Source organism: Loxodonta africana, chromosome 13 (genome assembly GCF_030014295.1).
Source record: "Loxodonta africana isolate mLoxAfr1 chromosome 13, mLoxAfr1.hap2, whole genome shotgun sequence".
NCBI classification, from domain to species: domain Eukaryota; kingdom Metazoa; phylum Chordata; class Mammalia; order Proboscidea; family Elephantidae; genus Loxodonta; species Loxodonta africana.
In genome coordinates, this window is record NC_087354.1 from 14,658,875 (window position 1) to 14,672,540 (window position 13,666).

At 40.6% G+C, this 13,666-nt stretch overlaps 1 protein-coding gene and 1 non-coding gene across 6 annotated transcripts in view; both read right to left on the bottom strand.

Annotated features, from left to right (window-relative positions):
* Positions 1-4,018: 4,018 nt before the first annotated feature.
* TRNAK-UUU (transfer RNA lysine (anticodon UUU)) lies at positions 4,019-4,091 on the bottom strand. Its single transcript has one exon. It is a non-coding gene; the product is annotated as a tRNA-Lys (tRNA).
* Positions 4,092-8,843: 4,752 nt separating this feature from the next.
* MEF2A (myocyte enhancer factor 2A) overlaps positions 8,844-13,666 on the bottom strand; it is a 212,260-nt gene continuing 207,437 nt past the window's right edge. For all 5 annotated transcript variants that reach the window (XM_023553063.2, XM_064267059.1, XM_064267060.1 and 2 more), the window contains one exon: positions 8,844-12,923. In XM_023553063.2, coding sequence (XP_023408831.1) covers positions 12,569-12,923 — 355 coding nt within the window. In that variant the 3' untranslated portion in view covers positions 8,844-12,568. The remainder of the gene's footprint in view (positions 12,924-13,666) is intronic.

A 13,666-nucleotide genomic window follows, 5' to 3' on the forward strand; every position in this document is an offset into this window, starting at 1 on the left:
TCTTCAGTTCTGGATAGTTTCTATTGCCGTTTTCTTTTATACTGTCTAAATCTGCTATTAATTCCATTCAGTGCATGTTTCATTACAGGAATTTTTCATTTCTAGAAGTTCTGTTGGGTCTTTGTCATATGGTCCATTTATGTTCATATAGTCTTGGATAAAACCAAAAACCAAACCCAGTGCCGTCGAGTTGATTCCGACTCATAGTGACCCTATAGTCTTGAATATATGGAGTATAATAGCTATTTTAATGTTTTTGTCTGTTAATTCTACCTTTTGTCATCCTAAGTATATTTCTGTTTGTTAATTTTTCTCCTGATTATGGGTTGTATTTTCTTGTTTCTCTACACACCTGGTAATTTTTTATTGGATGCTAGATATAGTGAATTTTATGTTGTTGGGTGCTGGATTCTGTTGTATTCCTTTAAGTATTTTTGGGCTTAGTTTTGGGATCAGTTCGATCCTTTTGAGGCTTACTTTTAAGCCTTGTTAGAGCAGGTTCAGAGTAGCTGGTAGTCTAGGGCTAATTTGTCCACACTACTACAGCAATACCCTTGTGATAGCCAATGTTGTGTGTTATTCCTGGTACTTAGTGAGCTGTCTGGATTGTTCCACTGACTTTTTCTGTTGGTCTTCCCTGGCCTCAGAGATTTCCTCACATGCATGTGCTGATCAGTACACAGACAGGCTTGAGGGGATCTCTGTTCAGCTGGCCCCTCCCCAGTACTCGGCCCTACAAATTCTAGCTGACTTGGCCTCCCTGAATTCCAAGCTCTGGCTCTTCTCTTCAACTTAGGAAGGCCCTGGGCTCTGTTTGTGCTGTGGCCTGGAAATTCTCCAGGCACTGAGTTGGGGGCACTCATCAGTTTTACGTAATTTATTTCTCTTCTCTCAGGGATCACTATCTGGTGCTGCTTGTGGTTTAACGTCTCAGCTTTCATCTGTTTTTTTTTTTTTTTGTACTTGTTTGAGGTTGAAGAATACATCTGGTTCGTTATTCCATTAAGACCAGAAGTGGACGTCCACAGGCTAGAGTCAGGGTAGGGGCAGCCAAAGTGATGGCATGAGGGTAAGACTGGTTCAGAGGCAGATCCAAAGGAATGGGCCTGTCAGTGGCTCTGAATTGATGAACCTGTCCTGGATCATGGTACCACAAGTCAGAAGGGGCAGACTTTCTTGAATGGCTTGAGAGTGAGTCCACTGAATTCCAGGCACCAGGGGGATAGCTGCATTGGAGATGTGTGGTTGATTTGGGCTGAAGAAATACTATTACATTTCTCTTACGTGTCAAGTGCTAGGCCCCATGGTTTTGAGGGTATTATCTCAGCTGAGTGGCTGAGAAAGGAGGACAGCTCATGGACAAGTGATCCAGAAGTGCTACTTTAAGATCATTGCTGCTTCCTAAATTCTCTTACTCCTTTGAAGCACATGTCATCAGAACATAGTACCTACTGGACTTCCTTGTTGCATCATCTACAGGTTTTCCCTCTCTTGAATTCAGTGGTCTTTAGTGCCTGTTCTCACTCTCGGTATCCATGTAAATCAGTGCTTCCCCATCTTTTTCAGGTCATATCACATATAGAAAATAATAAGTAGAGCACCCTGGGGTAAACTGGAGAGAATTTGATGATCTCTATATGGGCCCTAGGCGTCCCTGGGTGGTGCAGATAGTTAATCTACTTGGCTACTAACCAAAAAGTTGGAGGTGCAAGTCCACCCAGAGGCACCTCAGAAAGCCTGGCAATCTACTCAGGAAAATTGGGCCTTGAAAACTATATGGAGCACAGCTCTATTCTGACACACATGGGATCACCATGAGTTGGAGTCAACTCGACAGAACTTGGTTTATTTGAGCTCAAGTGTTATAAAGAAGTAGTAGCTGGAGGGTTTTGTTCTGATTTGGTTTTTGAAATGGATGACTGAAAGGTGTGCCTTTACGCTGATGGGTATGCTTTAGAAGGGAAGGAGAAATTGATGCTGCCAGAAAAAATTAGATAGTTGCAGGAGTGAAGACTGAGAGAGAGGTCATGGGATTTCATATACAACATGGCCTCAAATAAGAGCACACACAGTTCATCTATAGCGACTGGAGGAAAGGCAGAGCATGTGGGAACAAATGCAGACAGGCTCCTGGATTTTCATGGTGGGAAGATTAGGTAGTTCTCATTAGGTTACGTCTGTTTTCTCAATGAAAAACGTGAGAGGAAGTAATCAGCTAGAAGAGGAGGAAGTGGTCTTGGAGGTTTGAATAGAGAGAAGAAAGTGTAAAATAGAAATGTCAGCAAGTGAGGAAGCAAACATACCAGGGAATTGTAGTTGCATTTCTGGGGAGTGTTGTGAGTCTATTTAAAATCTGTGGTTATCACATGATGAACATATTTCATGGCACTGAACTGCACATGCGAAGATTGTTGAAATGGCAAATGTTTTTTTACCTACGAATTTACCACAGTAAAAAAATTGAGAAAAAAAATTTGTGGTCACAGTGGAATAGAAAGTTCAGAATTATGCCTAAATGTACCTGGAAACTTAGTATTTGACAAATGTGGCATCCCAGATGACTGGAGTACAGATGGACTTTTTAATAAATGCAGCTAGGAAAACTTGTTAGCCATTTGGAAAAATATATAATTAAATTCATACACAAGAATAAGCGCCAAATGGATTAGAGAGGAGCTAGATATAAAAAATGAAACCATAATAGTACTAGAAGAAAACATGGGTGAACTCCTCTCTTACCTTGGTGTAGGGAAAGGCTTTCTAAGTATGACTCACAATCCACAGGCAATAAAAGATTGATTTGATTACATAAAAATATAAAATTCTGCATGACAAAACACACCATAAACAAAGTCAAAAGACAGCTGATTCTCTGGAAGAAAATATTCATAACATATATGACAAAGGGCTAATATCCCCAATCTAAAAAGAACTCTTATGAGTGAGGAATAAAAGACCCAAAACCTGACAGGCAAACAGTAACAAGACAGAACAGACAATTCACACAAAGGGGATTAAAATGGCCCTCAAACACATGAAGAAATGTTCAAACTCACTCATAACAGAGAAAGGCAAACTGAAACAATGTTGAGATAGAATTTCTCACCTACTAAAAACTAGACTGGGTAAAAACAAAAACTATGACAACACACTCTGTTGGAGAGGTTGTGGAGAAACAGGCATTCTCATACAATGCTGGAGGAAACGCAAATTGGTAAAATCCTCTGGAGAAAATCTTGACAATACCTAGCCAAGCCAGTCATGAACTTATCTAGCAGTCCCGCTTCTAGGCATCTACCCTGAAGATACATCTCCAACAACATAAAAATACATATCCCAAGGTTTCACTGATACATACAAACTACTGGAAACAACTTAAGTGCCTCTTCATAGGAGAAGCAGCCATGGTGCCCCCAGATAATGGAGTACTACACAGCTGTAGAAACAGTGGTGAATATTTGTATGAGCTGATCACTCTATGGACTGATTTCTGGTTATACCACTAAGCTCCACCTCTTAGAAACATAGTAATGTTTCAGACACTCTTCACATGCCCCTTCTTCAAATAATTAAATAAGACCAACGAGGATGTGTGTGTAGTGGTACCCAACGTGGAATACACACACTTAACACATGATCCTAACTGCATTGGAAATGATTAACATAACCACACTGAGGGGAGCTGGAGACTAAAAGTAACTGTGGGGAACATGATTTCCGCTGGATAATACAAGGTCAGAAACAAAAGAACTACATAAATGCTTGTTAGTAAATGTGTTTCCCACACAGGTATGGGTCAGCAGTTCTGAAACAATGCGTATACTATAATTGAACCCAAACAAAAAAACCAAACCCAGTGCCGTCGAGTCGATTCCGACTCATAGCAACCCCATAGGACAGGGTAGAACTGCCCCATAGAGTTTCCAAGGAGCGCCTGGTGGATTCGAACTGCTGACCCTTTGGTTAGCAGCCATAGCACTTAACCACTACACCACCGGGGTTTCCAAAGAACTGCTAGCGCCTGAACAGGGACCTGAACCCTGGACCCTCAGATTAAAAGTCTGATGCACTACCGACTGAGCTACCCGGGCTATAATTGAACAAATAAGTAAAAAGATTGTAGATAAGAGAGCTAGTTTATCACCATATGGGAAAGAAGTTACAAATAAGGGAAGGGAAAGGCTAAAAATAAACCTTATGGTGTTGAATTCTGAACTGAAATCCCAAGTATTAGTATAAATTCATAGTTATATGTGTATATATACATTAGCTACAGGATATGTGTGTACGTGTGTCTGTGTCTGAGTTAGCACACCTACATGTATTTACTCAGATGTTTCCTAGCTCTGTCCACAGACCAAACCTACCGCTGCTGAGTCGATTCTGACCCACAGCGACCTCACAGCGTTTCCAAGGCTGTAAATCTCCAGGGAAGCAGGCTGCTACATCTTTCTCCTGCAGAGCCGCTGGTGGTTTTGAAGCACTGACCTTTTGTTTAGCACCCGATCACTTTAACCGCTGCATCACCAGGGCTCCTTTGTCCACAGAGGGGGCCTAAAAGCAGTGACACACGAGTAGCAATGAGCACACCCAGTGCCTAGCTGTTGGTTTCTAAATACCATTCTCCAGTAAAAGGAACCAGGAATCCTTGCAGAAGTGGTGGCTTCCAGGGCTGGGGCAGGGGACACAAGATGTGTAGGGCATTCTGTGGTGCCAGAAGGGAAGTCCTTAAAAAAAAAAAAAAAAGGGCAGGAGGCTGTCAAAAGAACACAGGAGTCTACCTGAAGGAGTTCCTAATGGCCAAAGCTGGAACAATCGGAACAACAAAATAACTGTAGTACTAGATGATAACCCACAGAATTAAAAAAAAAAAAAAAAAATCCATGAGCCCATAATAAAGAAGTGGGGCAGAAGGGGCTGCTCCTCCTTACAATGGTATTCCAATTAATACGTGTAAAAGACAACAGGCAAATACCACAGTAATAGCTGTTGCAGATAATCTGCTAAAATTAGTGGGTACGGTTGAGGAGAAATCTGGACAGTTTCAAAGTATAATCCCCAAACTATCTAATTTGTAATTAATTTACAAAGGGAAAGACAGTAACTTTACGGTGGAGAAACCTGGTGGAAGCTGTTTTAAACAAGCGATCAAGGCCAACATAACCCACAGTAAGACGTATGTGTATTAAGGACGACATAACATCATTTCTATGGTACTCTCGATAAAAATATACATCCTTCCAATCATGAGCAGACAAATCTGCATTGGGGATATTAGACAAAATAATCAGTATTCTTCCAAAACGTCAAAGGTAATGAAAATCAAGAAAGGACTGAGGAATCATTACAGAGAAATAACAAAAGCAATGTGGGGTCTGATGGATCCCAGGACAAAAATAGGCATTAGTGGAAAAAATGGTGAGATTCATATGTCTTTAAAGGTACTGCACTAAGGTTAATTTTTTGGTATGAATACTTGCATATGGTTATGTAAGATGTTAATATTAAGAAAAGCTGAGGAATATACAGAATTTTTTTTTGCAACTTTTCTGTAAGTCTAAAAATTCTAAATAAAGTTTGGAAAAAAGTTAAAAAAAAAAAAAAGTCACTGATTTTCTTCCTCCAGCCTGTATTCATCTGCCTGGATGTAGACACTGAGTAGGCAGATACTATATTTAAGCATGGTTGGGTTTTGCTAGAAAAGTGCCAGAGAAGCTGGGTATGTTTGTGACTGGGGTGTGGTAGGACCACGACGCTAAGCTGGGTCAGGGGCTATGTGGGTTCAGGTCTCCTGGAAGGTAGACACTGAGATGGGAGTTAAGAGTGCACAGGATTTATTATGTGTGTGTCGGGGGGTGCCTGTGATGGATGAATGGCTAACAGGGATGGATTACCCAATAAGCAAGGTAGCACGGGTTTAACTGTGTTTACTTATCTGTAGTAATTACGCCATGAATTGGCCAGTCCCTAGTACCCTGCCGTGTACAGTCATCGGCTGGGGCTGCCTGGGAAGAGCATGTCTTCACTTCAAACATGGTGGCAGGTGGAGAGCAGGGCGCCCTTTAATAAATATTCCCCTGGGCTGAGCATGGCAGGATAGACGAATGACAGAAGTCCACTCAGCCCCTGGGGAGCCCCTCTCTCGACGGTGGTTTAACCTCTCTCGACGGTGGTTTAAGTTCCCATATGAAACCCCATTAACTCTTGCAGAAGATAGGAAGAAACAACACTCTATCTTCCTCTGTTTTAGTGGCACTGTGGCCCCTTGTCAGTGGGAGCAGACTGGTTTGGAGCCATCCAACTGGCATTGGGCTCCAGCAGGAAAACGCTTTTTCTTGGCTGGTGCCAGCCATACGCATAATCAACTTAAAAACATGAGAAAGCCCAGCAAGTCACAGTGAGCGCTAACTAGGAAGTCACAGTGAATTGATTTTTAAGTAGCTGTAGCTCTGATTAGAGTATTTTTAACCACAGGACTCACCCAGCTTTCAAAACCTCGTAAGAGCTGCACTGTAGCCAGCAAGTAAAACCAGGACAAAAGATTTAGCCTTTAATCTCATTTGACACTAAGAATCTGCTTAGCTGGGAGCTGGCCTGGAAGGCAAAATCAGAGGCTGAGAACATTTTCGCTGCATTTTTTCATTTTCTAGCTGAATTACAACCAAGGGGGACAACCACTGAAAAGGGCCTACCCACATCCTGGAACACACACCTACCACTTTAGAAAATAAAACTCAGTTCACTTTAGTCAACCTGTCTTCTACTGCCTCTTGCTTACTATGTATGCATTTTGGGCAAAACAAGTCATTTCACCCTCTAAGCTTCAAAGATAAATAGAATCTACAAAAACAAATTCAGAATGGATCAATGACCTAAATGTGCAAATTAAACCATAAAATTCTTGGAAGAAAAAGCAGGAGCAACGTCATCAGGCCTAGCTTTTAACAATGGATTATCTAACATAATGACGAAAGCACAAACAGCAAAAAACCAAATTTATTTATGGAACTTCATAAAAATTAAAAACTTTGGTTCATCAAAAGTCTACGAAAAAAGTGAAAAGACAAGCTACTAACTGGGAGAATATCTTCTGAAACCTTGTATCTGACAATAACAAAAAAGCATAAAACTTTGACAACAATAAAAAGACACCCCAATCATAAATCGGGAAAGGACTTGACATTTCACCAAGAGGACATCCAAATGGCCACCAAACACGTGCAATGATGCTCAGCATCATTAGCCATCAGAGAGATGCAACTCAAAGCCACAGTATCATTTCACTCCCCCTAGGATTAAAAGACACAAAAACATTGCCATAGAGTCTATTCTGACTCACGGAGACTCTATATGACAGAGCAGTACTGCCCCATAGGGTTTCCAAGGAATGGCTGGTGGATTCAAACTGTCGACGTTTTGGTTAGTAGCTGAATGCTGAACCATTGCACCACCATGGCTAAGATTAAAAAAAGAAACAAAAATAACAAAGGTGGGCAAGGATGTGGGGAAATTGAATCCTTACCCACTGCTGGCGGGAATGCAAAACGGTACAGCTGCTGGGGAAAATAGTGTGGTTCCTCAAAAAACTAAAAAAAACACCATATGATCCAGCAATTCCACTCCCAGGTACATACCAAAAAGACTTGAGAGACCCAGACTTGTACACCAATGCTCACTGCAGCACTATTAACAATAGCCAAAAGGTGGAAACAACCTGAACACCCATCAACAGATGAATGGATAAAAAGTGGTACATACATACACTGGAATACTCAGCCAGTAGGAGAAATGAAGTGTTGATACATGCTACAACATGGCTGGAGCTGGCAGACATCATGCTGAGTGAAGTAAGTCAACCACAGAAGAACAAATATTGTACGAGCTCACTTACATAAAAAGACGAGGCAGATGTAGAGAGAACAAAGTTTATTAGTGGTTACCAGGGCTGGAAGGGAGGGGAAGGGGGGGCACTTAATGGTGAAGAATCTTGATCAATAGAGGAAAAATGTAGGACAGAATTTCACATTCTCAGGGACTTGATTTCCCGGAGCCATGAAGGTTGGATGAGCCCCTGAAACTACTACTGCCCTGAGATCATCTTTAAATTAAAAATATCCCCTGAAGTCTTCTCAAAACCAAACAGTAGTTTAGCTTAACTGGTAAAATATGTCTGCCTTGAGCATTATGCTCTCTTAAGAACTATCTATATGGGATTGAATTAACAGCAGCAACTTGGAAGATTAGATAGGAACCTTACGTTAATGAGGGATGAAGAACCCAGAAAAGAAGGGTGAGAAGGGCTGCGTGACTCAAAGAATGTATCAGTGTCACTAAATGGTCCATGTAGAAACTTTTGAATTGGTGCATGTTTTGCTGTGTGTATTCTCAACAACAAAGTAAATAAAATATCTAATGATAGTTCTAACAGTACTCCACTCCGCCCCCCCTCCCCGCACTCTTTGGCGTATCTTCTGTGAGTAGTAGTTGTTAGAGCCTGAATGGATAGAATCATTCCATGGCCACGAATGCATAACACCCAGGCTAAGTGAGTTTGGGGACTGGATCACCGGCTGGATCCTAAAGGGTTCCAAGGCCGGCAGGACTTCTGTCCCTAAAGGGAGGCCTGGGGAATCGATATGGGTGGGATGGTTGGGCACCGGAACAGTTTCCTTAAGCATGTCTGCAAATAAGTACATGGGACCCGGAGGCTGGAAGAGGTTTTCGTGAGGGGAATGGAGAAGGGAAGGGGTTTTGGGGAAAGGGTATGACTGGTGCCAAAAATAGCCCTTTCTGGAGTTCCATTCTCCCCAAGTCTCCTCAGGCAAACATGACAGAGTCCGGAGTACACAGTAAAAGCCAGTCCGTCTTTACTGTAGTGAGTGCAGGATACAAATAGTTTACAACAACCTCTAGCATTTTCTTAACCATTTGATAAAAAGTTCACTATAATATTTATTGTATAATGAAGAAAAAACAACACATTCAGGGAAAAATTGAGATTAACTTATTTTTCTTAAAAGGTTCATCTCAAGGATGGCAACAAAGTCCAGCTTGTGCCGCCAAACGGTTTTACTTGATCAAACCGTGTACAGCTTCTTGTGTGAACTGTTGACTACAAACATTTACCAAATACATAAATCTCTTTTAAAAAAGCCATTTTAAATATAGCAAAGCAGTGTCTTCTTGCACAGCAAAGTGAAGAAAGGTTCTACAGAGAAATAAAAGTTTTACATTTGTAAAATATTTTTCACATTCTAATCATCTAGCTTCTCATGACCCGGTGCCAGGAGTTTTCAGGTTCCTTATTTACTATGTATTTCTTGTGCGCATGATGGTTAATACAGAAACTATGTGAATGCATAATTAGTTGTCCTTCAAGGAAATGGTAAAACATATATTGTTCTTTTAGAACAAACCCCTGATTTAGTCTATAACACAATGGACATAATTAGGGCTCAAAAGATGGAGTTTGGTTGGGACCGTTTGTCTACACACAGTGATGACTTTCACTCTCAGTGGGATACCAGTTAGAGTGCCGAAGGACGGACAGCTGTTGGAAAGTGGACTGTAACCGGCGCAACTTATTCGAAACTTTTTTTGTTTTTATTTTTTAGTAATAAAATATTTCATCTGAAGGGATCAAATTTTCTTGCAAATGGTGTCTTATACAAAACACATGAATCTAAAAGGGTAAGAAAAGTAGGTTCTAAAGTAACACCTTAGTGTGTTGCCCACTCTGAACTGGTTTCCACCAAGAGGTGTGTATGTGGATGTGTTTGTACATGGGTGTCTGGTGAAGGATGTCTCTGTCAAGCCCACATGCTCCAAATCACGCTGGACATGTGGAGAGAAGGTTAACAGTCAAATATTCAGTTCCTGAAAACGGAATAAATTGTTACTTGGTCAGTGTAATTTAAATACAAACTCCGAGCCTTGTGTAATATTATTTTAGAAAACAGTAGTTGTACTGATTATAAACCTGCATAGAAAGAAAGACTACTGAGATACAGTCAGAAAAGCCATCTCATAAGGCACACAAGAAAATAGACAGTAAATGTGAATGTGTTAACTCCTATCCCAACGTACAGCAGAAGTTTGTGAACATGCATAAATAATAATGAAAGATCACATCACACTTTCAAAGCTATAAATGGTTTACAAAGTGGTAAGGATTATCTTGGAAATTCAGTGTTGGGAGACTGGTTTCAATTAGGTGTGACCTTATGAAGAAATGTGCCTGTAAGTAGTTCAGGAAAATACGTACATTTTAAAGGAAAACAAATCCTTCCTGAATGACAGCCAAATGTCTGTATCAAAGAGAAGAGAGCGCAGCATATTGCCCTCCCCTTTTTGGCCTGTATCAAAATTTACTACCCAAATTGCCACTGAATAAAATCTCCATTTTGCATCCCGTGACTGCTGGAGGTGTACCCTGTACCTCATACCTATGTGTCAGTCAAGAAATATGGCTGATGGTTTCTCACAAGTAGCATATGAGGAAAACATCAAAAAGAACATAATTTAGGGGGAAAAGCAAAATCTAAGTAAAAACTACAGCTAGCTGCTCAATATTCACTGTAAAATATGAAGTAGCAATTTTTAAACCCTTGGAGTTTCTCAGGAAAAGGAGCATTTAAAAGCTATGATAAAAGATATACGGGACTCTGAATTTTTGTTCATGGCACAAGCCCAGTAAACTGAGGAACTAGCTATTACCAATTCATTGTCTTCCTGTAAGAGTAAAGCTCCACTGATCTCAATCAGGTTGGCAAGAACCATGATGAGGATGAGGATCTGCACCGTACGAGAATTTCTCCCCCCACACCAAAAAAATGTCATTTCAACGCACATAACCATTAACAATGCCAGCATACAGGAACCAGCTGCATCGTTCTATTTTTAGGGGGTTAAGGGGGAAAAAAAACCCCTTCCCCCATTAATGCTTCTCCTAATCATTTACCACTTATAAAACCTTTGTGCTCATCTAATATTTTGTCATTTTCTCTAATAATTAAATTAGGTCGGCTTTTTCTACTCATTTTTTTCCTCACAAAAGGCAAATTTTTAAATAATGCCTTATAAAATCTGTTACAACACATTTTATATTTATGCAGGATCAACTTAACACTATTTTTTTTTTGCCACTTTGCTATTTATGTACATATATATAAAATATATAATGATGCTCAACCCATACAGCACAAAGATTACCATGTAACATCACACATTCACCACCAGTGAGGGGAGAAACCCCTTTATACAATCCTCTGAAAAAACTGGGCTAAAAATTAAAATCCAAAGTACAGTATATTTAACAAAATAGTAAATATTAAACAGTGAGTACTCTAATAAAGACCTTGCCTTTTCCCCCCAAATTGGTGGCAATCCACAAAAATATACTTTTTAATCTGGTGACCATACAATACATAGGTACTTACATTAAAGGTGATAATATATTTCAGATGCTATGTACACAGAGTTTGGCTCAACTTTTAATTTACACATAGAATAGTAAGTGTTCATGGCTTTTTTTTTCCAAGGTTCTGCTCGCAAGATATTTGTTTCCCCCCCGCTCCTAAAATAAAACTAAAAAGTTAAAACAAGATAAAGCTATTCTTTAAAAAAAAAAAAAAAAAAAAACAAATACAACATACAGCTTTGGCTTATATAAATAATTCATAGCAGAATGTGTTCAAACGTAGTGAATATAATTTTATATATAATCATCAATTAATAAGGGTGTTTTCTTTCATATAAAATATACATGAGCTAAAATCAGTTTTTTTAATTTTTAAGATATGAATGTAAAAAGAGACTTCTGACATATTCCAATTATAACTTAATATATTAGTTTTATTTTGTTAATGCTCTATATTTCTAGGCTAGTATTTTCTGAATATCTCATGCGTGTTTTCTATTCTCTCTCCTTTTTATTAGCTAAAGATCACTTCTTTGACCCAATACATTTTTGCACGTGCAAAACAGTTATGTGTGGGGCGTTTTTATTTTTTGTTTTTTTAAATATCAACAGCCCTTTCCCATGCACCCCTTTGTAATAGAGACCCATGCCAGGTTGGGTAATTAGTATAAATGACATTTTATGTACAGTATTGCTTTCTTGGTTCCTGCTTTTCTACTGCTCTGTTCTACAAAGCATTCGTAAGTACTACAGTCACCGCACAGTTAAATAAAACAAGTAGGGGCCCTCTAGGTTTCCGCAAGCTAGTGTGGGATAGCTACATATGGGTACACATTTCTCTGCAAAAACTGGTTATCTTACGAAACGAGTAGTCCAAAGACGTGCCAGACTAGACCTCTGCCTACAGGGTGCTGTTTGCCATGGGACGTATATCTGCCAATCTACAGGGAGTTTGAAGTTAAGTGCCTGGTTCTGTCTGCCACACACACCCACACATACACACACACTCGCACCCACATACATATATATGTAAAGGATATATATGTATGTACATATAAATATACTTAACTCATGTCCTTATTGACCAATTTAGATATGTAGGGCAGTTCACTGCAGTAACACAAAGTACAAACGTCAGCCCTGGAAGCCTTAAGTAACCCACGCGTCCATCCGCATCCGCTTCACAGATGGGCTTTCTCTGTCCTCAGTGTTTGGCGGTCGGCCCAGCACAACTGGAGAATGGAAGTCGCCCCGGGGATCCTCTCGGTCACTGCCATCGTAGGAGCTACTAGAGCTGCTCAGACTGTCCACAGGGGAGCGCCCCATTTCCTGCCGGGGCTGGGGCTGGGGCTGCAGGGGTTGGGGCTGCTGTTGCTGCTGCTGTTGCTGGAAGCCTGATGGGGTCATTCGATCCCGGGGAGGTGAAATTGGTTCTGACTTAATGTTGATGTTTTGGTTGGTATTAATGGATAAATTTGAACCCTGAGATAACTGCCCTCCAGCACTGTAGAGAAGAGAGAGACAGAGAGCGGTCAGGTGGTTGTGAGTGCATCTGCATAACTGGAATGATACTACAGACACAGCCTGACTGGAAACAGCCCAGTGGCTGAGATCCTGTCAGAATTCCCAAAGACTGGTTTTGGCTGTTTCCTTCAGCACTTCTAACAAAAAGAAACTGCCTCTCCCTGGAAGGAAGAAAACCATACAGCTGAGCCCTTTAGTTACTGATGCCACGACCCCACAGCTGATACTTGTGTAGCTGAAAAACAGCGTCAGTGGCTAATGCCGTGCGTGGACCAAGAAGGGAGAGGAACAATACGGCGACCTGGATTCTGGTTCCCGCTCCCTTTTCTTCCTTTGCATCTTCTCAGTTCTGCACACTATGATAGGCACAGTATCTCACCTACCCTTTTACAACTCTGAAAAGGGAGTCATATCATTCTTATTTTCCAAATGAAGACACAGTGTCAGAAAGGCTAAGTAACTTGCTCAAAGTGGTACAGCAGGAAGTGTACAGGCTTTTCCCCAGCTCTGAGCTTCAGGCCAAACCATTTCCACTGGCTTTTCCAGGGCTATTTTTAGTGTGTTCATTTAAGACGCTCAGTATAGGCCTGAAGGGCAAACACCTGTGTAGACAAAGAAATTTCCCTGACGTAATTCCCAAGAAAACTACTGATAACAATATATACCTAGAGTTATTTCTGAATGCGGGAGGAAAATGGTTTCCTGAGCTAGGGCTTGCTGGGT